The 26,788-nt window shown below is 41.4% G+C and overlaps 1 protein-coding gene across 2 annotated transcripts in view; it reads left to right on the top strand.

Annotated features, from left to right (window-relative positions):
- The window catches only part of KIF6 (kinesin family member 6), a 421,191-nt gene that overhangs the window by 146,215 nt on the left and 248,188 nt on the right, over nucleotides 1-26,788 (top strand). For both annotated transcript variants that reach the window (XM_088831062.1, XM_055406438.2), the window contains exons 7-9: nucleotides 12,280-12,486; nucleotides 24,534-24,677; nucleotides 25,596-25,682. In XM_088831062.1, coding sequence (XP_088687188.1) covers nucleotides 12,280-12,486; nucleotides 24,534-24,677; nucleotides 25,596-25,682 — 438 coding nt within the window. The remainder of the gene's footprint in view (nucleotides 1-12,279; nucleotides 12,487-24,533; nucleotides 24,678-25,595; nucleotides 25,683-26,788) is intronic.

The following is a 26,788-nucleotide window of genomic DNA, read 5'->3' as shown; positions in this document are numbered from 1 at the left end:
ATTTTCCATTGTTCAGAGAACAGAACTTTGTCCTGTTGTTTATATGATGATTCCCAGTTCAATGATATTAAACAGAGATGATAATTGAACATAGCTCTGATTTAAGATGTAGATCAATTCTTTCTCAATTTGCCATATGTGCTGATTTTAGCATGCTTGTATTTTTTTAATAAATGTGTTTAACTTTGATTTGCCTAATTTTGAAGAAATGACCCATAGGGAAGCAATCCTCTGAATCTTGACATCCAACTGAAGAGCCATCACTAATTCTGACACTCAGTTTTCCTAAAATTTTGAAGTCAGCTAACAGATCTTTGAAAGCTTCCCCAGTGGCTCAGCAGTAAAGAGACTGCCTGCAATGCAAGAGACACAGGTTCTACCCCTGGATCAGGAAGATTCCCTTGGAAAAGCAAATGGCAACCCACTCCAGGATTCTTGCCTGGGAGATCCCATGGACAGAGGAGCCCGATGGCCTGCAGCCCTGTGTGTGTGCTTAGTTGCTCAGTCATGTCTGACTCTGTGACCCCACGGACTGTAACCTGCCAGGCACGTCTGTCCATGGGGATTCTCCAGGCAAGAATACTGGAGAGGGTTGCCATGCTCTCCTCCAGGGGATCTTCCCAACCCAGGGATGGAACCCAGGTCTCATGCATTGAAGGCAAATTCTTTACCATCTGAGCCACCAGGGAGGTCGCAAAAGAGTTGGACATGACTTAGTGACTAAATAACAACAAGCAGATCTCTGAAGGCATCCAAATAAAATATCCATCAAATTGATTCCAGACTTGTTAGAAAGGATAAATAATAAAACAAACAGGCTATTCTTAAGAGAAAGGTTAATCACAATTGCTAACATATTCTTAACTTATGTTTCAGATTGTTCCAAAGCTTTCTTTTAAACTTTAAGCAAAATTAGTATGCCTGGTCTGTTTTTCCCTTTTACAGAGCTACTTTGATAGTGCGCTGGACCTAGAAATTTTTCTACTACGGGCAATGAGTTTGATCACTTTTCTAAAAGCCAGGTATCTTATAAAAAGAAAAACCAGAAAGGAAAATGAGTGGTTTAGGGTCATTAATTCCAATAGAGGGTTATCTAATTGGGGATATTTTACTGCTAAGCAGTATGTATATTCTGAAACAACTTAGATTTTGTACCTTAGTGTCATTGGTACCTCTGTCTTTTGATCTGCCTTGAAAAATGCAAAACTCCTAAAGGGTACCAGCTCAAGATTCATCATGAATGAATCTACTTCTGACAACCCCAGCTCAAGATTCATCATGAATGAATCTACTTCTGACAACCCCAGCTCAAGATTCATCATGAATGAATCTACTTCTGACAACCCTGGGAAAATGCAACTGCTCTGTTTGGGGGCAGGGGGAGCAGGTCAAATATAATTTTCCCTTTTTTGGGGGCAGGGGGAGCAGGTCAAATATAATTTTCCCTTTATTATAAATATGTTCTGCTGAATTGCAATTATTAATTTATGTGGCATGCTGTATTTTTCTTGATATTCCTGGTGCCATAGATATAGTGAAAAGTCAATACACATTAGTTGGTTAAAAATAAAAATAATGATGCTTTCTTAGAAAGAAAAGATCAAGATGGGTGTTTTTAGGGTCTCATGCTAAACCACTAGGTTTGGTCAGGCCTCACTTTTCCAGGCTGAGTTAGAGTACATCGAGTGCGTGGTTGGCCTCGTGGGCCAAGATGTGCCATGGGAGGAATTAGATAAGAAATCATTTAAACAATCAGAGGAGGGCTAGATAATCCTTGGTTAAGAGTAAGTTTTAATCTGAAAGGCTCAGATATTAGTCTGGGAAACACCTAGGCAATTAGTATTCTCAGTCTTCAATTCAGATAGAGCAGATGAGCAGAGGAGCAGGTCAAAAAGAATATCTGCTTAGAAAGTGTTACCAAGCAAGGAGAATTGGAGTGAAAGCCGAATTCTGGATTTGCTGGCTGCTGCTGTTGTTCTTAGTTGGTTTGCTTTAAAAGTCACAAGCATATGTATTACAAACTCCTCTTCAGCCCAAGAGAGATTTCCTTCCCCTGACTTATCCTAAAATAGGGGAAATTCTTGTTGAGCTATTTCACTCTAAAATAGAAAAGTGAGTGAAAACAAAAGAAAAGTTTTTGTACATAAGAATGGAATATAAGCTATAAGATCCAACAAGAAAAAGCAAGTATTCAAAGGATCCTAGGAAATCTTATAAGTAACATAAATAAATTATTCAAATCATTGAAGACTGTATTAACTATTTATAATCATTTTTGAAGTGATTGAAAACATATGAGATTAACTGAAAGTAGAAAAAAGGTACTAAAAACCTGATAGTGTATTGTGCATGTGTGCTAAGTCACTTCAGTCATGTCGACTCTTTGTGACCCTATGGACCATAGTCCCCCAGACTTCTCTGTCCTTGGGATTCTCCAGGCAAGAATACTGGAGTGAGTTGCTATTTCCTCTTCCCAACTCAGGGATCAAACCCATGGCTCTTAAGTCTCCTACATTGGCAGTCAGGTTCTTTACCACTAACCCCATCTGGGAAGCACCTTAATAGTATATTATGTAAACACAAAAATCAGATCTCACATATCATTTTTTTGCCCCTAGAATCAAAATTTTCAATCTTTTTTTCAAATGCATGATATTTCTTTATTTACTTTTACTATGTATTTATTTACTTGTTTTGTTGAAGCATTCAAATGTAGGATCTAGTTCCCTGACCAAAGATCAAACCCAGGCCCCTGCCATCGGGAGCACAGAGTCTTAGCCACTGGACCACCAGGGAAGTCACCAAATTTTCAATCTTAAAAATGGCCATGCCCACATAAATCATGATAAAATAATGAACAAAAGTGAAAAGTTTTGTTGCTCTACCAATAAGAATATGTGTAACAAAATCATAGAGCATCAGGATTAGAAATTGTACATCTGCAGATTCCAACAGGGAAGATGAATAGACAGGCTTTTGAAAAAGCTTATCACTGTTTCCCAATTCTTGTTGCTCTACCATTTCTTTTCAAATTTCTCTTTCACCCTAGGAATATCTCCTGCTGTAGGAAATGATTCTTGTTCAGTGAAAGAGCTCCTTAGGATGGTAGCCCAGCTAGTGCCAGTAAATGGCTTGAAGAGAAGAAGCTTTAGCCTTCAATACAGAGGTGTGGTATTTCCTCAATTTAAAGCTCTGTTTTGTAAAGCTGCAAAAGCAGATTCAAATACCACTCTGCAAGTACATTGCTACTCCAGTTCCCTTTTAGATACACAGTTTGAAGCCACCATTGTCTGACAAGGTCATTTTTGAGTCATCTTTTACATTTTGAAGGGCTTCCCGGGTAGCTCAGCTGGTAAAGAGTCTACCTGCAATGCAGGAGACCCCAGTTTGATTCCTGGGTCAGGAAGACCCTCTGGAGAAGGAATAGGCTACCCACTCCAGTATTCTGGCCTGGAGAATTCCATGGAAGATCCGCTGGAGAAGTGATAGGCTACCCACTCCAGTATTCTTGGGCTTCCCTTGTGGCTCAGCTAGTAAAGAATCTGCCTGCAATGCAGTTTGATCCCTGGGTTGGAAAGATCCCAAGGAGAAGGAAAGGGCTACCCACTCCAGTGTTCTAGCCTGGAGAATTCCATGGATTGTGTAGTCCATGGGGTCTCAAAGAATCAGACACAACTGAGCAACTTTCATATTGGGCTTCCCTTGTGGCTCAGCTGGTAAAGAATCCACCTGCAAAGCGGGAGACCTGGGTTTGATCCCTGGGTTGGAAAAATCCTCTGGAGAAGGGAAAGGCTATCCACTCCAATATTCTGGCCTGGAGAATTCCACAGACTGTATAGTCCATGGGGTCGCAAAGAGTCAGATATGACTGAGAGACTTTCACTTTCACTATAATCCAAACCACTCTCTACACTGCATGAAATGGGTTAACCACCAAACATTCGGTTGTAGCCTGGTAGATTCCACCATCATTCCTTACTACCCTATAGCAAACTGTCCATTACAATGTCCTGATTTTTAAAGTGATAGACATTTAAAAATCCATTTAGAACAATGGATTTTTCCAGAGTTTGGACATTAGTTATCTTCTACTATATGCACAAATGTTTAAATGGCCTTTCTGAACACAGTAGTTAATGCTAGTTAGGAATGTGCTGTTGTTGTTCAGTCATTAAGTCGTGTCCAACTCTGCAGCCCCATGAATTGCATCACTCCAGGCTTCTCTGTCCTTCACTATCTCCCTGAGTTTTCTCATACCCATGTCCACTGAGTTGGTGATGCCATCCAACCATCTCATCCACTGTTGCCCTTTCTCCTGTTGCCCTCAATCTTTCCCAGCATCAGGGTCTATTGCAATGAGTTGGCTCTTCACATCAGGTGGCCAAATTATTGGAGCTTCAGCTTCAGCATCAATCCTTCCAATGAATATTCAGGACTGATTTCCTTTAGGATTGACTAGTTTGATCTCCTTGCTGTCCAAGGGACTCTCAAGAGTCTTCTCCAACACCATAGTTCAAAAATGTCAGTTCTTTGCCACTCAGTTAGGAATAGTGCAAGGAATTCATGAAGATAAATGAATTTTGAATAGGCTTATCTGGAGAGTAGAAGAGCATACTTTTCCAGTAAGACATACTGGCCAATACTTGACCATCAAGAGGACAATTTGGGGAGGAGAAAGGGTAGTTGAAGGTGTTCAGGCTGGGGTTAATCCGAGCTCTGGAATCAGACACAGAGTAATTGAAGTCCAAGATAGATTTAGAGATTTAAGTCAGTCTTGCTGTACAAGGAATTCTAATTTTTACACTCAAATTGTATTTCACTTTGCGTGTGGAGTTCTAAAATTATCAAGCATGCCATAGAGATTCCAGAAAACTAGAAAGTAACAAGAGCCAACAATTTAACAGAAGATTTTGAATACTATTGTGTATTGCTATGCGAGGGTTACAATGATGCATCAGACCTAGTCCCTGCCTTCCAGTAGCTCAGAGTCTAGGTGGAAGGAGGTGGAAAGTGAGAGCCTCTGTAGAACCTTTCAGATAGGCCTTACCTGAGAAGTAGGCTTCTGCTAAGTTGGAGGAAACTAACTTTCAACAGCCACAGGCTACCAATATGATGAACCTGTAAGGGACCGGTGAGCCTGGGTTTTAGACTTATACTCTATAAAGGAAAGTTATTTATTCTCAACCCTCTGAAAAGGGAAACATTTGGCAAATGACAGATTAAAACATTTTTGATACCAAAGCCTCAAAAAGAATCTAAAAAAAAAAGGATTATTAAATGATGGTCAATAACCAGTTAATAAAAAGTCAGCACTGATTCACATTAATTTCATTCACTTTTCTGATAGGGTTATAAAAATTCATAGGTCAAGTAAATTCAGTTTATTTAATAAAGTCTCTCAAAATATCCTGGGGGATATAAAGAGAAATTGAAGATATCTGAAAGTACTTGGATTGAAGCCAATTAGAAAATACCCATGAGTAGAATAGAAAGCAAAGGTGTCTTCATGGAATGCTATTGTTCTGCCCTACTCCATTCTTTCAAAATTGTTTGGGTGAAGAGGTATAAGATAGTTTCATTTGTAGATAGCACAAAATTGCAAAACAATAAAAATCCAGAATTACCTCAACAGATAGTCATGCTGGGATAAAAACTAATCAAACGCAGTCATCAAACAAACAAGTATGTGTGTTTTCCAAGGAAATTCCGTCGCACGGGTAAAAGGCTGGAGCAAATATGGTTTATCACTTTGTGTGCTATTTGTTGGCAACACTAGATTTAGATTGTTCAGATTCCAGTTTTCTCTGCTGTGGTTAGGCTATATTTAAAAGAACATACTCAATTCAGAGTGTCAGAGAACCATATTTTAAAAAGAGTTTGATAAACAGTCGTGAAAGTCACAGTAGAAGAAACTGGAGCTACTAGTCTTAGAGAGTGTGTCATTTTAATTGAGTGATTTAGGTGGGATTGTTATAATCAGATACGTGCTTTTAAAGCATTACTCTGACTGCAAGGTGGGGAACAGTTGGAGGAGACAAGAATAAATTGGGGGTGGGGCACTAGAAAAAGAATGTAGTAACCCAGGTGAGATTCTCCAAATAGCTATTTGGAGAAGGAAAGAAGAGAATGGAGGTAAATGCTCCAGAATGGATTAGACATAGCATGAGGGAAAGTGATGAGGTTGTTTGGGGTAACACTAAGTTCAAGATGCTGGTAAGGCATTTTAATGACAATTATCAGTCCAGCTCTTGGACATTCTAACCTGGGGTACAGAGAAATTGTGGTTGGAAATGAGGACATCAGAGGCATCTGAACAGTAAAAATCAATAGTGAGACATCTTTATGACCTTTTACAGTTCACGGACCACTTCAACATTTCAATCAGTAATTAGTATAACTCTCTGCAGCAAAGCGAGTTTTATTATGGCATTTCAAAGGCATGAATACCAAAATTACTTTATGTAAATTTGCTTAAGATTTCAACACTAGTAAGTGATGGAACCTGGGCTTAAAGAAACCAGGTCATCCAAATCCAAGTTCTAAGATTTGGGTGTGTGACAGTACCGATCCAATGAGAGTCCGTTGGACAGCAATGAGATCAAACCAGTCAATACTAAAGGAAATCAACCCTGAATATTCATTGGAAGGACTGATGCTGAAACTGAAGCTCCAATACTTTGGCCAGCTTATGTGAAGAGCCAAATCGTTGAAAAAGACCTGATGCTGGAAAGACTGAAGGCAGGAGGAGAAGGGGACGATAGAGGACGAAATGGTTGGATGGCATCACCAACTCAATGGACATGAGTCTGAGCAGGCTCTGGGTGATGCTGAAGGACAGGGAGGCCTGGTCTGCTGCAGTCCATGGGGTTGCAAAGAGTCAAACATGACTGAGCCACTGAAAAATAACAACCAATGCAATGAGAATCAGAGCTATGGAAGAGTTCCCCAAGAGGAAGAAATATGGTGACCACAGATAGCTTCAGACAGGGCTGTTTTTACGGACTGGAGAGAAAAGAGCCCAATGAAAGAAAAGGAGACTGAGCAAGCAGTTAGAGCGTGAGAGAGCGCACCAGGGTGGTCTTTGGCTCTGGAAACCTGGGAACAGGAGGAGGGGGGAGAGCTTCCACAATGCAGAAATGGATAGAGATGATCAGGATACTCAGTGCTGAAAACAGATCACCTTCTACCCTGCACATTTAGCTTTTTTTTCATTGTCCGCTCTCATTTCACACATTTTGTCAGTAGCTCCCGAACTGTATTATAAACACCCTGAGGGCAAGGTCCAGGCCTTCTTTTCCTTCTTGTCTCTGTACTGCCTAACATGGGGCTGTATACACAGACTGATATAAAATGTGGAAGCTCTCTGCACGCAGATGATTAATCATCACTAGAATTTTTCCAAAGGCACTGTCTCTAGTGCCAAGAGCACATTTGTTTAAAATGTGCGCTTAAATTTGAATGAATCTGCCTAAATGGTGCCATCTGTTCTTAGGCAGTTTCAGAAAGGTTTTAGTACAGTTTTACCTTTAAAAGGACAAATGCAAGGGCATGCCTATGAGGCATAAAGACAGCCTTAAGTAAACACAGAGCAGGCACTGGCACATTCAATCACACTTAAGCAGCTACACATTAAGAATGTTTTCTGAGGTTTAAGAAAATTTTAGCTAGGAGGACACCAACTACTACTTCATGCAGAAAATATTTATGAGAAGTTACAAAATTGTAGGCATGGACTCCTACACATATTACTGCATTTTAATTACAGGCTACAGAAATACGATTTAATTTGCTGTACCCTTTGAAATGGGTCGACTCTTCCACTCTTTGCTAATGGCCCACATTTTACAGTGATTTCAGTGCATCAGTTTACAAGCTGAAGACAGCTGTCGGGGATAGTCTGCATGTTAGTCATTTCTATCGATTGTCATTTGACTTTTGTTACAGTGCTGTAGGATTTATCGTTGTGTGACTATAACAGTGAAATGAAACCCATGTTTAAGTTCTGCAAATAACTTAAAGTCACTTCCAAAACACCTCAACTTAGGTTCTAAATTTTAGTTTGCGGTTTTACATGCACGGTTATTTGCTGATCCACTTTAGCATGCAAAATCACACACTGGCTAGGTTTGGGTATAGTTATTGTGGCAACGAGTAATGGGTCAAATTTTCAGCCTATTTAATTCACTAGCTACATCATCATCACCAAAACTATGCCAGTATCTGGACATCTGTATATTTTACCGTGTGTGTGCCAAGTCGCTTCAGTCACGTCTGACTCTTTGTGACCCCATGGGCTGTAGCCCACCAAGCTCCTCTGTCCATGGAATTCTCCAGTCAAAAATACTGGAGTGGGTTGCCATGCCCTTCTCCAGAGGACTTTCTTGACCCAGGGATGGAACCCACATCTCCTATGTCTCTGAATTGTCAGGAGTGTTCTTTATCATTAGCGCCACCTGGAAAGCCCCTGTAGATGGATTCTTTACCAGCTGAGCTACCAGTGAAGCCCATGTATTTTGCTAGTTGGTATAAATCTACAATGGTGTATATCAAGAATTAACATTTACAGAAAGAGTAGCATCCACATATGTTACCCTATATGAATACATGTGTATCCATATAAGAATTCTTTTGTTAAATTCCATTTCGGAGAGGTGGAGATCTGAATGGCTTTATGCATGTGAACATTCCTTTGGAATATTTTTAGATACTTTTTATTTTATATATTTTTAGACGTCTGATATCTATTTACTTCTGATAATTTTTGAATAAAAGAAATAGGATATTTAAGATAATGGTGAAGTCATCTCTCACAAAGGCAACCACTGTCATTAATTTGCTATATCCTCTCAGTCCATTTTTTAAACTTTTCATGACCGAGGTTTTGGCACCATGAGCTAATGTTTTTAAATAATATTGCCTTCTTAATTATCTAAGTTTTATCGTATTATTTTTATCATTAACCTTCCATTTTCCCTCAACATTCTGTTTTAGAAATCAATGTCAACCTACACAAAAGTTGTTGCATTTTACTGTTCTGTAGTTTGAATTAGTCTAGTTTATTCATCTTTCCACCACAAGATGTCCATTTAGGTTGTACATCTTGCAACAACTTCTTGCTGCCCTAAGCAGTGCTGCAGTGTCATTTGACTTTTGCCTCTGTCTCTGTCTCTTTCCCCTGTAATGTACCTGGCCCAGGTTTCCCTTTTGGAAACACTCCTAGTGAAGTGAAATGAATACTCCTGCTCAGGCATGTCCAACTCTTTGCCATCCATAGACTGTATCAGACCAGGCTCTTTTGTCCATGGTATTCTCCAAGCCAGAATACAGGAATGGGTTGCCATTTCTTTCTCCAGGGGATCTTCCTGACCCAGGGACTGAACCTGGGTCTCCTGCATTGCAGGCAGGTTCTTTACCATCTGAACCTGACCAGTTCTGTTCCGTTCCGTCGCTCAGTCGTGTCCAACTCTTTGCGACCCCGTGGACTGTAGCCTACCAGGCTTCTCTGTCCATGGGATTCTCTAGTCAGTCTATTATTGCTGGCTTGAGGGTCATAGGGAATTCTCTCAAAAAAAAAAAAGATTTTTAATTTGCAGTCTCACCTGCAGTATATAATATTTCGACTTCCTTATATTTTTACAAGTGCTTGCTTTGTTAGACTTTATTTCTTGCATTTTTTCTGGTCTGATAGAGGTGAATGAAATAGCTAATTATTGGATTTTAATTACTTGTCTTGAGTATTTGTAAGCCTGAGCATTTTTTCAAAGACATGTTGACCATATTCAGGTTTCCTTTTTATAGGATACATATTTATATCCTTTGCTCGTTGTTTTCTGAGTTGTTTGTCTTTCTCTTATTGTTTTGTGGGGGTTCTGTATTTCGCATGTTAATCTTTGGTCAGCCACATACACTACTAATATCACCTCCCAGTCTTTTAACTTTATGGTAGATATCACGGCTTCCCAAGTGGCTCAGTGGTAAAGAATCCGCCTGCCAGTGCAGGAGACATCGGTTCAATCCCTGGGTTGGAAAGGTCCCTGGAAAAGGAAATGGCAGCCCCCTCCAGGATTCTTGCCTGGTAAATCCCATGGACAGAGGAGCCTGGCAGGCTGCAGTCCATGGAGTCGCAAAAGGTCAGACACAACTGAGTTACCAAACAGCAGCAGATACCATCACACAGAAGTTCTTTAATTTTGGATTATTTGATCAAGTATTTCAAATCCATTCATTTTTGTGTTTTATGTTTTTTCATAGGTTATCTTTTACTACCTTGGGTTGATTATAATATGCTGCTATATTTTATTAAGGTTAAAGTTGTGTTATTTCATTCAAAAAAGCAACAACTAGACTTGTGTACATCTCCTGATAAAAAGATGCACCACCACTGGTAGTCTTGCTAAAGGGATAGGACCTAAGTCTGGTCAAGCCCTCGATCCAGCTGCTGATACCCAAGAAATAGAGCTGACAGGACAAGTTGAACTCTCCCATGAGAACGTATGCAGTCGGCAAAGTCCAGACTGAGAAACTTTGGTCAAATGGCTCAAGTTCTTCAGCAGATACGTTGTAAAGAAAACAAAGGGGTGGAAAGGGAATCTGTGGATGGAATGAGAATCAGACACTTCTCAGGCTAAAAATCTAAGGACAAAACTAAAACTATAGTATCTAAGGATGCGTACTTAAGTGATAAAACCCAATAAAATCTAAGAAAGGGATTACTACAGAGTCGGGAAGAAAATGTTTATTTTGGGGATAGGATTAGGATGGGTCTTCTGAGGTGCTTGGTAGAATTGTTGTTTGACTTAGGAGGTAGTTAACAGAATGTTTGCCTTGTATAAATCATTTCGCTAAACTAAAAGAAAAAAGAAGTTGTGTTATTTTGCACATAAATCTTTATACATTCTGGCATTTATTTATGTGTATAGTGTGAGAAAGCAATCTAAATTTATGTTTTCAAGATGGATAGCCCATTATTCCAACACCATTTGTTAATATGTCCATCCTTCCTCCTCTGTGCTATGATGTCACCCATGCCTTATGCAGAGTTCCTTAAATGAGCATAGCATGTTTCACTGACCTAGTTATCTGCTCCTGCAGCAGTACCACACTGTTTTAATTACTCTAGTGTTATGATTATCCTTGGATATATAGCAAGACAAGACCCTTTTCCTTATTATTCTTTCACAGAATTGGTTTTGATTATTTTCAATATTTGCTCTCCCGTCTCATTTTTAGAATTAATTTGTTTTGCCCTGTAAGCAAAACCAACAGCATTTGTATTTCAACTGCATTGAATATATTGCTTAATAGAGAGAGATTAAAACAGAGATTAATTTTGGGTTTTCTCATCCATGAAATGGTATATTAATATCTGGCACCTCAATTTTTCAGGTTTCCATTTTGTATTCTTTAATATTATTTTATCATTTTCCTTGTAAATTGCATATCTTTTATAAGATTAATCTCTTATTATCGCATCATCTTTGTTTCTATTATGAATAATATCTTTCCTGATTAATTGTTGCTGGATTATTAGAACTTTACTGAGTTCTCATATTTATCTTTCATCCAACAACCGTGCTCATCTTTTTAGTCCTTAACAGTTTATTTGTAGATGTTCTTGCATTCTCTATGTAAACCACAGTATTTTCTGTGTATAAGACACTTTAATTTCTTCTTTTCCTGTTACTGAGCCTCATATTTTTTTCTTGTCTATTGTTTTGACTGGGAGCCCTAGTTCAGTGTTGGGTAATAGCAGTGATGTTAGGTATCCTTGCCTGTGGATTGTGTTTACGACTGTGTGATGAACTCTCTCAATGCACCCATTCCCAGTGCACCCAGGAAATTGAAATGGCAACCCACTCCAGTATTCTTGCCTGGAGAATCCCAGGGACGGGGAAGCCTGGTGGGCTGCCATCTATGGGGTCGCACAGAGTCGGACACGACTGAAACGACTTAGCAGCAGCAGCAGCAGCCAAAGTTAAGGTATGGACTGTGGTCATGTAATGGGGTTAAACTTATTGTATTGTTTAAGAAGACCCAAGCTTTGCCTCATTCAAACTCTCACTTTCTGAATGAACCCACCCATATCTGTTATCAGTCATTCAGGAGGTAACACACTGAAAGTAATTCATATTAAGGATCTTCACTGCAAGCATCTTTACTCCATTTGAAAGTATTCACTTCACGGGAAATGTCTTATCAGTGGAAGTATAAATTTAAATCTGCTGATAGTCTTCCAAAATTCTCATTGTTCACGTCTGTTTTACAACTTATTTATTATAGACTCCTATGAACCAAGCTTCCACCCGTTCTCACTGCATTTTCACCATTCACCTGTCAAGCAAGGAACCAGGATCTGCAACCGTGAGACATGCCAAGCTGCATTTGGTGGACCTGGCTGGTTCAGAGCGGGTTGCCAAAACTGGAGTCGGAGGCCAGCTTCTGACAGAGGCCAAGTATATCAACTTGTCACTGCATTACTTAGAACAGGTAAACGAGTGGGGTAGGATGACCTGTACCTCCCATGTTAATCAATTTTGTTCATTTTTAATTGGAGGATAATTGCTTTACAATATTGTGTTGGTTTCTGCCATGACCATGAGTCAACCGTAGGTATACATATGTCCCCTCCCTCTAGAACCTCCCTCCTTTTGACCATGCACATAGCATCGGGCATTCTACTAGCATTTTTGCCCTGTTTTGTGTCTCAAAACAAAACATATATGATGTAAAATTATATTGTGGCAAAATATATATAATGTAACATTTAACTTTATTAACTTTTTAAGTGTACACAATTCAGCGGCATCAAGTACATTCAAAATGTTGTACAATCATCACCACCATCCTTTTCCAGAAGTCTCATAATCCCAAACAGAAACTCTGTACCCATTAAACAGCAACTCCCATCTCTTTATACTCCCAGCCCCCATCGTGCCTATTCTACTTTTTGCTGCTATGAATTTGCCTATTCTATACACTCCTGATCGCCGAAGAATCGATGCTTTTGAACTGTGGTGTTGGAGAAGACTCTTGAGAGTCCCTTATACTGCAAGGAGATCCAACCAGTCCATTCTAGAGGAGATCAATCCTGGATGTTCATTGGAGGGACTGATGCTAAAGCTGAAACTGCAATACTTTGGCCACCTCATGCGACGAGTTGACTCACTGGAAAAGACTCTGATGCTGGGAAAGGTTGGGGGCGGGAGGAGAAGGGGATGACGGAGAATGAGATGGCTGGATGGCATCACCGACTCTGTGGACATGAGTTTGAGTGTACTCTGGGAGTTGGTGATGGACAGGGAGGCCTGGCGTGCTCTAATTCATGGGGTCGCGGAGAGTCGGACACGACTGAGTGACTGAACTGAACTGATACACTCCTGTGAGTAGAATTATACAATGTTTGTCCTTTTGTGTCTGACTTCTTTCACTTAGCATAATTGCAAGACCCATCCATGTGTTTGCATATATTGGACTGTCTTTCCTTTTTTAAAGTGCTTATTTACTTATTTGGATGCATTGGGTCTTAGTTATGGCATGTGGGATCTTCACTGTGTCACGTGGACTCTTTCGTTGAAGTGCGTGGACTCACTAGTTGTGGCCCAGAGGCTCGGTAGTTGCAGCACAGGCTCCAGAGCACTCTGGCTTCAGTAGTTGAGGCACCCAGGCTCCATGGCATGTGGGATTTAATTCCCCAACCAGGGATTGATCTGAGTCCTCTGCATTGAAAGTGTGTAAGTGTATATATTATTGTTGTTCAGTCTCTAAGTCATGTCTGACTCTGCAACCCCATAGACTGTAGCATGCCAGGCTTCCCTATCCTTCAGTATCTCCCAGAGTTTGCTCAAACTCATGTTCATTGAGTCAGTGATGCTATCTAATCATCTCATCTTCTGTCGCCCCCTTCCTGCCCTCAATCTTTCCCAGCATCAGGGTCCTTTTCAATGAGTCAGCTCTTCCCATCAGGCAGCCAAAGTATTGGAACTTCATCTTCAGCATCAGTCCTTCCAATGAATATTCACGGTTGATTTCCTTTAAGATTGACTGCTTTGATCTCCTTGCAGTCCAAGGGACTCTCAAGAGTCTTCTCCAACACCACTTCTTTGGCACTCAGCCTTCTTTGTGGTCCAACTCTCACATCCATACATGACTAGTGGAAAAACCATAGCTTTGACTATACAAACTTTTGTTGGCAAAGTAATGTCTCTGCTTTTTAATATGCTGTCTAGGTTTGTCATAGCTTTCCTTCCAAGGAGCAAGCATCTTTTAATTTCATGACTGCAGTCACTGTGGAACCATTTCATGGCAAATAGATATCATGGTCTTAGTTTTTTGAACTAAGTTGAGTTTTAAGCCAGCTTTTTTACTCTCTTCTTTTATGCTCATCAAGAGACTCTTTACTTCCTCTCCACTTTCTGCCATTAGAGTGGTATCATTTGCATATCTGAGGTTGTTGATATTTCTCCCAGGAATCTTGATTCCATCTTGTGATTCATCTAGCCCGGCATTTCCCATAATGTACTCTGCATAAAAACTGACAGAGCACCATTTCTACTTTGCCCCAGCTGTTTCATTCTTCCTGGAGCTATTTCTCTGTTCTTCCCCAGTATCATATTGGACACCTACAGACCTGGGGCTCATCTTCTGGTGTCATATCTTTTTGCCTTTTCATACAGTTCATGGTATTTTTGAAGCAAGAATACTGGAGTGCGTTTCCATTCCTTCCTGTGGACCACATTTTGTAGAACTCTCCACTATGACTTGTCTGTCTTGGGTGACCCTGCATGGCATGGCTCATAGCTTCATTGAGTTGCACAAGCCCCTTCATCACAACAAGGCCATGATCCATGAAGGGGGAATGTAGATATAGATATATCATATTTTGTTGATGAACATGACTTCTTTCATCCTTTTGGCTCTTGTGAATAATGCTGCTATCAACACTGGGGTAGCTACTATAATTCTGTATAAACCATTTCATTTAAACCTCAGAACAGTTGTGCACTGGACATATTAGTTATTACCCCCGTCTTACAGTTTTTATAACTCATGTCCTCCCTAGGCCTTCCAAAGATCATATAGCTAGTGGTGAGATAAGGATTTGAACCTCGAATTGCTTGACTCCAAAGCCTATGCTTTTTTTTTTTTTGCTTATTATTTTTATTGTAAAATTAGTATTGGGTATGAATATAAGAAACACCCTCCATGGCCTATTTGTTTCGGGTTGGTAGATCAGCTGTGAGGCCATAATGTGGAGACGACTAGTATCTTTTCCACTTGTGGTGACTTCATCTGGTGGTGATTCTGACCCCGCAATGGTTCTGTTTATCTAGCTTCCCTCCCTGTCCCCACTCCAGGTTTACTACAGTCCATCCCAGTGCATGCTCAGTTTTTAATTTCTGAGTTTTATTCCAAGGGCAAAGAAAGCTCATCTGAATTTTGCTGAATAAATCTTCCAGAAAAAAAAAAATTCTCTCTGAAAGGAGCGAATTGAATTAAATTTCTTAAGTTCCTTTCAGCTCTGTGAGTATGAACGCTGTGAGTTGAATGTTAAAGATGGCAACTAATTCCAAGAATAAAAAAAGAGAAACACGATCAAAAGCTAGAGTGGAGAAATACAGAGAACACTGGCGAGGCAGAATGATTTGTTGATGAATGTTGGAGACTGAAAGATTTGAGAAAAAAATACTTTTTTTAAAGCTGTCTAATGAACCCTTTTGAGAATGATGTTGTCCTGATGTTAAATGCTTTCTAATGGCCAAGTTGGCTGAGAAAGCAGTTTGAGAAAAACCTAAGGGAACTCTCTGTGAACAAGGCACACACAATTAGGCTCTGACTAGATGAATCCCAGTAATGCAGTGCCCAGAGATTAAGGCCTGCATGTTGTTCAGATAGTGTTTCTGACAATAGTCAGCATTCCTGAACTCCTTCTTACTCAAATATTACATTCTAATTTTACTTAACAGATCTTTTACTTTACAGGATGTTTATATAACATTGATATGAAAACATAATGAACTATATTCAAAGTGCTTTTTTCAAAATATAACTACTTGTTTCAGATGTTAGCATTGTCCTTTAACTCCCATTAGATCTGTCCATTCATGTGAAATTGTATTTATATTTGCTAGTTGAACCAAAATTTTCACCAATTATAATCACTCAAGAAAAGCATTCTGCTCCTAATCCTTTCTTTTTTCTTCATTCTATACAACCTTCGCAAGCTGTTACTTGTTATTAAAACTCTTCCTCTCCCTACCTTTCTTCACGTCAAAATTCTTGTACCGTTAGCCTCATGTAAGTAATCATGGTGGCATTTGATTTTCTGTGTAGCTAGTTTATTTAACAGATATTTAAATGGAGCAATAATGTGCTGAGGACTATGCTAGGTCCTGGAGCACAGCGCTGGACAAAATTGGAAAAGGTCCTTGCCCTGAAGGCCTCACGGTCCAGTGGAGGGGGACACACTTTGAATAAGTAATCTAAATAAGGATACTTATATAAGAGTAAAGCTGGCTATAATCCTGATGGGAGACTGAAGAGCAAGTCCAAGGGGCAAGAAGAGCTTGTCATGGGGGACTGGACTTAGACTGAGAGGGGAGAGTTAATGAAAGTTCTCTTGGGGCTGATGCAAAGCAGAGATCTGAGGAATGAGTTGGAGCGAGCCCAGCCAGGAGGTGGGGTCAGGGCATGTTGGACAGTGAGAACCAGGAGCCTGTTGGCCCTTAGCTCCCACCGGGGGATTGACTCACCCAGGGTCCTGGTAACATTCACATGTCGTTGACTTTTGGCTCCCGAAATGTAACTTCTCTGTTTCATAGACACTGGCTGCATCGCTGCAGCCATTAGATCTTTACACTGATGTATAAGTGTCTTCATGGAGGTCATGGCATAAAATAATGGAGAGAGGGAGAGAAGGAACAGATCAGCATGCGAGGAAAGAAGGGCATAAATATGGAAAAATGCAGGGTACGCACATGGGTATGTGGGGTTGAGTAAACCTAGAAGCTGCTGCCATAGAGAATGGAAGAGGACAGTAGACAGATATTGGAATTTTACACAGACAGACAAGGGAGAGGCTACCAAAGAATACCTGGGAATGAGAATAATAAAAAGAATGAGCAGGTACTGTTGATGAAATAACAGAATTCAAGGACTTTTATAAGGAAATTTTCCGTATGAAGGACTTAATTATGAGGCTGTGAGACTGGAAGTATAACACAATTTAATCGGCTTCCTTCCTTCATTCAGAAAATTGTGATTGAGTGTCCACTGAGTGTTACAAGTTACGTTAGGCAATGGGGATCGACTTATGACTGAGAAGTAGTCTGTGCTACCATGTCATTCAGTGAAAGAGCCAAGCATATAAACAAGTGCTTACAGTGCAGTAAGATAAACGCTATCACAGAAACTCATGTAGAGGTTGGTAACTAATTACATACTTTCTGTCTCAGTTTCAATATGTAAGATGGAGATAGACTAGGAAAAGACCGTTTGGTAACCATTCTTACATGATTTAACCCACACCGGGTGTAGAAATTCCATGTGATTGTAACTGCTCCCTGGACATTACTGCAAGACCTTACACCTGCTCGCAGGGCACAGCCGTTCTGAGTTGAATGTACCTTATTATGCTCAGAAGTAAGTAAATTTCTGAGTGCCCGAGTACTGTTGGTTTTGGAGTTTTCCTTGTGTATGTAGTACTTTTTCCAAAAAGTCTCCCTGAAAACATTTTAAGCCACAATAACAGGGTTCATCTTGGCCCTAGAAATCGAGCCCTTGGAGGAAAAGGAAGGAGCCGTGCATACTTGTTCCAACCAGAAGCCTCACCAAGCACTCCTCGGGTGACCCGGGGTCTCTGTCAGGCCAAACATCAATGAGAAACCACTGGAAACAGGGAGTGTTTGCTCCGCACTTCCACAGAAATCAGAATCTGGGTCACCCCTGCCAGTTGGCCAACATGAGTGGGGCTTTTTCAGAGTGTCGCTTTCCACTTGATTTCCACTGAATTTGCTGCATTCAGGAGAGAAAGCTGATGGTGCCGTGCTAGTTGTAATTCTGTCCATTTTCTCGGGGGATAATCTTCCATGGACATCTAAGCTCTTTATTTTTTTAAAGGTTTCATTTTTTTTTTTATAAGATTTGCCTTAATGTGGACCATTTTTAAAGTATTTCTTGAATTTGTTACATAACTGTTTCTTTTTTATGTTCTCTAAGTACTTAGAAAACTGTTAGATATTTAATTGATGATTCATAAACAGTAATGCTGCCCTCTCTGCATATCTGTCAGACCAGTACCTGTTTGGTCTTGCATTTGGTATTTGGGCCATCCTTGCCTGTTTCAGATATTTGTCCCCTGGTTCTTAGGATCCAGAGCTCTACTCAGCACCCCATGCTACCACCTGGCCTGTCAGACTGTAGTCCACCATATTCCTTACTTTCCTTCCAATTACACTGAAACTTAGTTTTCCCACACCTGCTACTGATGACCCTCACAGTGCCTTCCTAGATACAACTAATTAAGCCACTCATTCGTTCTTCATATTCATTTAACAGAAAAGTGTTGAGATTATGCTGTATTACTCAGATTTCTTAGTTGCAAACTGGGAAATGAACGCTAGCTAATTTAAGTGGCAGAGAGTTTATTGAACATAAAGAATCTCGAGAAAAATGAGAAAACTAGGCTGGGGTATGACCCAGCTAGGAGCAGAGCAACTGAGATTAAACACTGCTGTCATCCCCACTGCACATGTAGGACATTAGGTCCTAGTTTTCAGAAACTTCTCTGTAGCTGCCTCGAAAGAACCAGATGCTGCTGCCACACTAATCTCCTGCAAAACGGTCTTCCTAGTTATGGCCTCCAATCTCATCTGTTGTTGTTTTTCTGTCACTAAGTCATGTCTGACTCTTTGTGAGCCCATGGACTGCAGCACAGCAGGCTCCTCTGTCCTCCAGTATCTCCCAGAGTTAGCTCATATTCATGTCCGTTGAGTCAGTGATGCCATCCAACCATCTCATCCTCTGCCATTCCCTTCTCCTTTTGCCTTCAATCTTTCCCAGCATCCCTCGGTCTTTTCCAATGAATCAGCTCTTTTGCATCAAGTGGCCAAAGTATTGGAACTGGAGCTTTAGTAACAGTCCTTCCAATAAATATTCGGAGTTGATTTCCTTTAGGATTGACTGGTTTGATCTCCTTGCATTTCAAGGGACTCTCAAGAGTCTTCTCCAGCACCACAGTTCAAAAGCATCAATTCTTCAGCACTCAGACTTCTTTGTGGTCCAACACATCCATAGATGACCACTGGGAAAACCATAGCTTTGACTATGGATCTTTGTCAGCAAAATGATCTCTTCTTTTTAATATGCTGTATAGGCTTGTCATAACTTTCCTTCCAAGGAGCAAGCAACCTTAATGCCATGGCTGCAGTCACAATCTGCAGTGATTTTGGAGCCCAAGAAAATAAAATCTGTCACTGCTTCCACTTTTTCCCCTTCTATTTGCCTTGAAGTGATGGGACCAGATGCCATGATCTTCGTTTTCTAAATGTTGAATTTTAAATCAGGTTTTTCACTCTCCTCTTTCACTCTCATCAAGAAACTCTTTAGTTCCTCTTCACTTTCTGCCATTAGAGGGGTATTATTTGCATATCTTAGGTTGATATTTCTCTTTGCAATCTTGATTCCAGCTTGTGATTCATCAAGCCTGGCATTTTGCATGATGTACTCTGCATACAAGTTAAATAAGCAGGGTGACAATATACAACTTTGTCATACTCCTTTTCCAGTTTTGAACCAGTCCATTATCCCATGTAAGGTTCTAGCTGTTGCTTCTGGACCCACGCACAGATTTCTGAGGAGACAGGTAAGGTGGTCTGGTATTCCCAGTTCTTTAAGAATTTTACACAGTTCGTTGTGATCCATACAGTGGATTCACTAAGCTTTTGCATAGTGAATGAAGCAGATGTTTTTCTAGAATTCCTTTGCTTTCTCTATGATCCAATGGATGTTGGCAACTTAATCTCTGGTTCCTCTGCACTTTCTAAACCCAGTTTGTACATCTGGAAGTTCTTGGTTCACAAACTGCAGAAAGCTAGCTTGAATGATTTTGGAGCATACCCTTACTAGCATGAGAAATAAGCACAAGTGTATGGTAGTTTGAACATTCTTTGGCATTGCCCTTCTTTGGGCCTGGAATGAAAACTGACCTTTTCTGGTCCTGTGGCCATTGCTGAGTTTTCCAAATCTCTCTTATTATCTTTCGTTGCTGTTCTCTAAAACTCTATATCGTGATGGGTATATCTTTTTTTCTCCCTTGCCTGTCACTTCTCTTCTTTTCTCAGCTATTTGTAAAGCCTCCTCAGACAACCACTTTGCCTTCTTGCATTTCTTTTTCTTGGGGGTGGTTTTAGTCATCCTGTACTATGTTACAAACCTCTGTCCATAGTTCTTCAAGCACTCTCCCTACCAGATCTAATCCCGTGAATCTGTCACCTGGCCTAGTGATTTTCCCTACTTTCTTCAAATTAAACTTGAATTTTGCAGAAAGGAGTTGATGATCTGAGCCACAATCAGCTCCAGGTCTTGTTTTTGCTGATGTATAGAGCTTTTTCATCTTCAGCTTCAAAGAACACAATCAATCTGATTTCGGTATTGACCATCTGTTGATGTCCATGTGTAGAGTTGTCTCTTGGGTTGCTGGAAAAGTGTGGTTGCTATCACCAGCATGTTCTCTTGATAAAACTGTTTTCCCTTGCCCTGCCTTATTTTGTATTCTAAGGCCAAACTTGCCTGTTATGCTGGTATCTTTCAACTTCCTATTTTTGCATTCCAATCCCCTATGATAAAAAGAACATCTTTTTTTTGGTATTAGTTCTAGAAGGTCTTATAGATCTTCATAGAACCGGTCAACTCCAGCTTCTTGGGCATCAGTGGTTGGGGCATAGACTTGGGTTGCTGTGATGTTGCATGGTTTGCTTTGAAAATGAACTGGGATCTTCCTGTTGATTATGAGGGCTACTCCATTTCTTCTAAGGGATTCTTGCCCACCATAGTAAATATAATGGTCATCTGAATTAAATTCACCCACTCCCATCCATTTTAGTTCACTGATTCCTAAGATATTGATATCCAATCTTGCCATCTCCTGCTTGACCGTGTCCAGTTTACTTTGAATCATGGACCTAACATTCCAGATTCCTATGCAGGATTGTTCTTTGCAGCATTGGACTTTACAGTCACCACCAGACACATCCACAACTGAGCATCATTTCCGCTTTGGCCCAGCCGCTTCATTCCTTCTGGAGCTGTTAGTGATCGCCCTCCACTCTTCCCCAGGCACATGTTGGACATCTTCTGACTGCAGACTCATCTTCCAGTTTCACATCTTTTTGCCTTTTCATACTACTCACAGGGTTCTTGTGACAAGAATACTGGAGTGGTTTGCCACTCCCTCCTCTAGTGGACCACACTTTGTCAGAACTGTTCACTATGACTTGTCTGTGTTGGGTGACTCTGCACAGCATGGCTCGTAACTTCACTGAGTTATGCAAGCCCCTTTGCCACAACAAGACTGTGATCCATGAAGGGGACCACTCCCATTTACTCACCTCCAAATCCCACACAGGGGTGTCTTCTTGATGGAGGTAGGTCTCCTGCAAACTGTGAGCTGTATGAGAGACTAGGAAATGACATTTTGTAGGAAGCAGGACTAGATCGGGGGCTGTCATGAAAGCTGAAGAAGACAGCTTAGTTTCTGCCACACTGGTTACTGTTCGCTGCTACTGCTCTTGCCAGTGGGGATGGAGCCATGAACAAGAGAAACCAAGTGTTTTATTTCTGCCTTGTGGAGCAGAAAGTCTAGCAGGGAAGCAGATAACAAACACTTTAAATGAATAAAATTTACTTGTTTGACCAAATAATAAACAAATAAAATTGCTTGAGGAAAAATAGCATAGACTAAGAACCTGGATATTGGAGTGTTACTTTTGATAGAAGGTTCAGGGGAAACCCTGGCGAGGAAATAAAACTTGAGCAAAGACTTGACTGGTAAGAAGCAGGAAGATGTAAGAAAGTCTGGGGCAAGAGCATCCCGGGTTAAAAGAAACAAGTTCAAAGGCTGTGACATTTGGCCTGGTACAGCAACAGCAAAGCCAGTGTGGTCCATGAAAGCATCATAGGAGATGAGGTTGGATAGGTAGACAGGAACTAGGCTTGGGCCATCATACCAAGTACATGGGAGGCTGGAAGCAGGACAGCGACCAGATGTAACTTACATTTTATAAAGATGCCTCTGACTGCTCTGCAGAGAGGAGATCACGGGAGGGCACAAGGAGAGGCAAGGAGACTGATTCAGACCCTGGAGCAGTTGTCCAAGGGAGGGGCAGTGGTGGCCTGAACTGTAATAGTTGCAAAAGAGGTGGGAAAAGTGGTCCAATCCTGGGTGTATTTTGCAGGTAAACCTAACAGAAATTGGATGTTGGAATTGGGGAATTCAAGAATGATGCCTAGAGTTTTGGACTGTGCCATAGGTGGATGGTGGGGTCACTAATAATGATGGGTAAAATCTGAGAGAGAATGAGACTGGGGATAAAGGAGCAAGGAAGTCAGGAACAGACATCCAGGTGGAGATACAGAGTTGCCACAGGGATAGTAGCTCAGGGAAGGGGCAGAGGCCAATGCTGTAAGCTGGGGAGACATCAGGACATGGTTATATTGAATTGGCCAAAAAGTTCGTTCAGGTTTTTCCATTGCAAACTTGAATGAACTTTCTGGCCAACCTAATGTTTAAAAATAAGGGATTGGATGAGATTACACAGGGAGAGACTATAGATAATAGAGATGAGGATCCAGGACTTGAGCCTCGGAGCACTTCAATAGATTGAGGTGAAGATAAAGAAGCATTTGGAAAGAAGATAAAGAAACATTCAATAACTAGTTTTTAAGGAAAAATAAAACCCAGAAAAGTGTGATAGTCTGATTAGCACGTGAATAAAGTGTTTCCTGAAAGAGGCAGTGAATACTCATGTTGATGCCTTCCTCAAATCAGAGGTCTAGTAAGATAGTGGTCCGTGCTTTTCATTCACTGGGGTCACTGGTGACCTTGGCAAGATCCATCTTAGTCTAGTACTGCTGTGGCTTGTAGGATAGGTGTGATCTGGGTAAGAGAGAGAGAGAAATTAATGCAAAGAAAGGGGTTAATTTTAGGAGCAAAATAGGTGAGAAGAGAACAGGGAGGGGACAGAGGGCTGGACTTGGGCAAGGGCCAGGCAGTAACACCAGGAAGGGTGGGGTGTGAGGGGGTTTAGAGGTGGCTATAGTCTGCTTACACCTAGAAGAGGGGTGTGTAGCCGTCAGCTCAGATCAAAGGCAGGGAGGAGAAGCTGAGTAGATGTTTGAAACAAAAGGCTAAGGTGTGAGGGTCCATTTCTCAGAGTGGAAAAAGGCTTTTTGAGACAATCTCACGGGATTTCTGAATAATAGTAAAGCCTGTGGTCATTCGTTTAAAGGAAGACCAGTGGTATTACATGATTTTGCTAAAAGCATCCTTTAAAAGAAATGCTCCCATCTTATTTTGTAACTAAAGCAATAGAGAATGTTCTGGTGATGTGAATTACACACCAGGGAAGAGGGAAGACTAGAGCATTAGCAGGTGTTGGCAGAATTCTCAGGAGCCAGGACCTGGTGATTCCCCTGAAGTCACATGTCACATCTGTGGGTGGTTTATTCCTGACGCTTTGCAGTGGGCATCCTGGCACTGGATTCATCTTCCACAGAAACCCCTGAAACCCTGGCGGCTTCCCTTGGGGACAACCCACACCATCCCTCCATCCATCTCCCGAACATTCATCTACTGCCTTCCTGTTAAGTGCCGGAGACACTCCTGAGGAGCGAGATGAGCAGGTTCTAGCTCAGTCAAGATCCTCTTGCCCAACACTTAACAGTGAAAGGAAACACGCATACAGCATTTATTATGGGCTAGTTCTACTCAAAGTAATTTGCACATTTGAACTCTTCTAATCATCCCAACTACTCACAGGGTAGGTACTGTGAGTGCCATGTTTTCCATGTTTGGCAGATGAGGAGATTGAAGCCAAAATGTTGAATGACATGCCTTGGAAGGCTGGAATCTGGACCTGGACAATCTGATGCCAGAATTTGGGGTCTGTTGCCTCTTGTGGTTCTGATTCAGTGTTCTGTCTCTCTTACCTTGAGGAAGAGGCATTCAGACCAGTTTTGGTAGAATTTTTAAAATCCGGCATGATTTACCCTTGAGTTTTTAATATAAATTTCCCGGTGACTGAAAAAGAGAATAATAACATATCCAATTCTGTACAAGTTGTGTCATCTGTCCAGCCACTCCACGCTTCACCCTGGACAGATTTGCTGTGTTTGCTTCATTGCCCCTTTGCCGTGCTTGCACTGAATACTGTTCAGATTACCCTGAGCCCAGCTTGGGGGTCACTGCATTTTGTGTCAGCTGTTTGTCAGCTGTGCGTTTTCTGCTAAGTTAACGCTGCCGTTTCTCTCCTTCCCCACAGGTTATCGTCGCCCTCTCAGAAAAGCACCGCTCACACATTCCGTATCGGAACTCCATGATGACCAGCGTCCTGAGAGACAGCCTGGGAGGGAACTGCATGACGACCATGATCGCCACACTCTCTTTAGAGAAAAGGAATGTAGACGTACGTTGGTTCTTCTTTCCAGAGATCTTAGTCTGAGTGCTTGTGCTAGTCTGTGAGATGGAGTTGACTGTCCTGGGTGGGGCTCCGTCTTTTCAGCTGGGCTGGAGTGTGCCTTCAGAGGTAAAGATGCCGCCAGAGTTCAGAGCCGTGGGTTATGTACCAGCTCTGAAATTCCCCCTTTGGAGAACTGAGTTCACACAGCATGGGATAGTTTGCAGAAAACTTCATGTACATGTTTTGGAAGACCTGCTTATGGGTTATTTGCTGTGGCCGGAGACCTGAGAGAGGACACCCATCAGCTTCTTCTGACCCACTCTACTCCTGGTTGCTTAGATGCCCTGGAGACATCACCAAGATGTGAGCCTAGACGTGTCCCTGAGCCCAACACCAGGGTGCCTCGGTAGAGGCTGGCTGCCAAATGTCCCAGGTGGCTTTAGAGCCACCAGCATTTTGGTTTAATGGATGGGATTCAGACTTTCTCTAAGAAAGGAAGATAGGAAGCACCCAGGTGTCTCCCCAGACAAGGCCCCGTCCCAAGTACGTTGTGAGATACTGTGGAAAGCCTCTCTTTGGGGCCTGTTACGGATATTTATTTTGTACCCTTTGATGCTTATGGATGGTGGTACCTGCTATGATTCTGCTTTGTATTGTGTGGTTCTGGTTTGACAGAAAAGTAGAAAATCACACGCCAATTGTCACTTAGAACCTCAGATCTTCCACACTTTGGGCATTGGTCATTTTATTAAGCTCAAACAAAACTTTAATGAAAAATAAATTTTCAGGGCAAAGCTTCCTAATTTGGAAGCCTGTTTCCTCACTGTGTTTTATGAACATCGTTGTACGCATTTTTCCTGTGAGCAGAAGTTGTTTTCTCTCTATTTGCAATAACACTTTAAGGACATAATCTTACTTTCTTAGGAGTCTATATCTACCTGCAGATTTGCACAACGAGTGGCACTCATAAAGAATGAAGCTGTTCTTAATGAAGAAATCGATCCCAAATTGGTAAGCAACTTTTAACTATGTTAAAAAAAAATTCAAGTATGTAAAAGCTTAGCTTTTACAAGTATGTAAAGCTTGGGGGGCACTCACTTCCCATAACCAGGCAATGTTCTAAGTACTGGAAATGTGTAAAATCATTTAATTCTCACGATAGCCTCGTGAGTAGATGCCATCTCTTCCTCTTCCTTGAGCTGCCCTGGTATCTTAGTTGGTAAAGAATCCATCTGCAATGCAGAAGACCCAGGTTCAATTCCTGAGTTGGGAAGATCTGCTGGAAAAGGGATAGGCTACCCACCCCAGTATTCTTAGGCTCCCCTGGTGGCTCAGCTGGTAAAGAATTCACCCTCAATGTGGGAGACCTGGGTTTGATCCCTGTGTTGGGAAGATCCCCTGGAGAAGGGAAAGGCTATCACTCTAGTGTTCTGGCCTGGAGAATTCATGGACTGTGTAGTCCATGGGGTTGCAAAGAGTTGGACATGACTGAGTGACTTTCACTTTCACTTGCCTCTACCATATAGGTGACAAAGGGAGGAACAGAAATATTTAGTGATCTAATTCTGTGACCATTGCTAATAGGTAACAGAACAGGACTTAGACACAGGCAGTCTGACCCCAGGGCCTGTGCTCTTGTCTACAGCCCCCTGTCAGATACACAGAGAGTCCTGAGGACAGACATGAAATCAAACACAATTATATTTCTAGAAAGGTCCTAGCGTTTCAGTGGTTATTAAATAGAATAGTATAGTGGGCTTCCCTGGTAGCTCAGAGGTTAAAGCATCTGCCTCCAATGCGGGAGACCCGGGTTCGATCCCTGGGTCGGGAAGATCCCCTGGAGAAGGAAACGGTAACCCACTCCAGTATACTTGCCTGGAGAATCCCATGGACGGAGAATCCCATGGACGGAGAAGCCTGGTAGGCTACAGTCCACGGGGTTGCAAAGAGTCGGACACGACTGAGCAGGAAAGGAACAGAATGGAACGGATTCTTCATAGCTGTTCTGTTACTTATTCTAGAGATTTAAAAAAGTTAGTAGTTGGTTGGATCCATGGAAAAATGGCCACGCCTCTATGTTTATAACAGTTCATTCTTCTTTATCAAAGTGCTTTATT

The sequence above is a fragment of the Moschus berezovskii genome, chromosome 23 (genome assembly GCF_049115385.1).
Source record: "Moschus berezovskii isolate FMDL1 chromosome 23, NW_MosBer_1.0, whole genome shotgun sequence".
Taxonomy (NCBI): domain Eukaryota; kingdom Metazoa; phylum Chordata; class Mammalia; order Artiodactyla; family Moschidae; genus Moschus; species Moschus berezovskii.
Note: the sequence above shows the minus strand (reverse complement) of the source record. Positions and strands in the feature narration are given on the sequence as shown.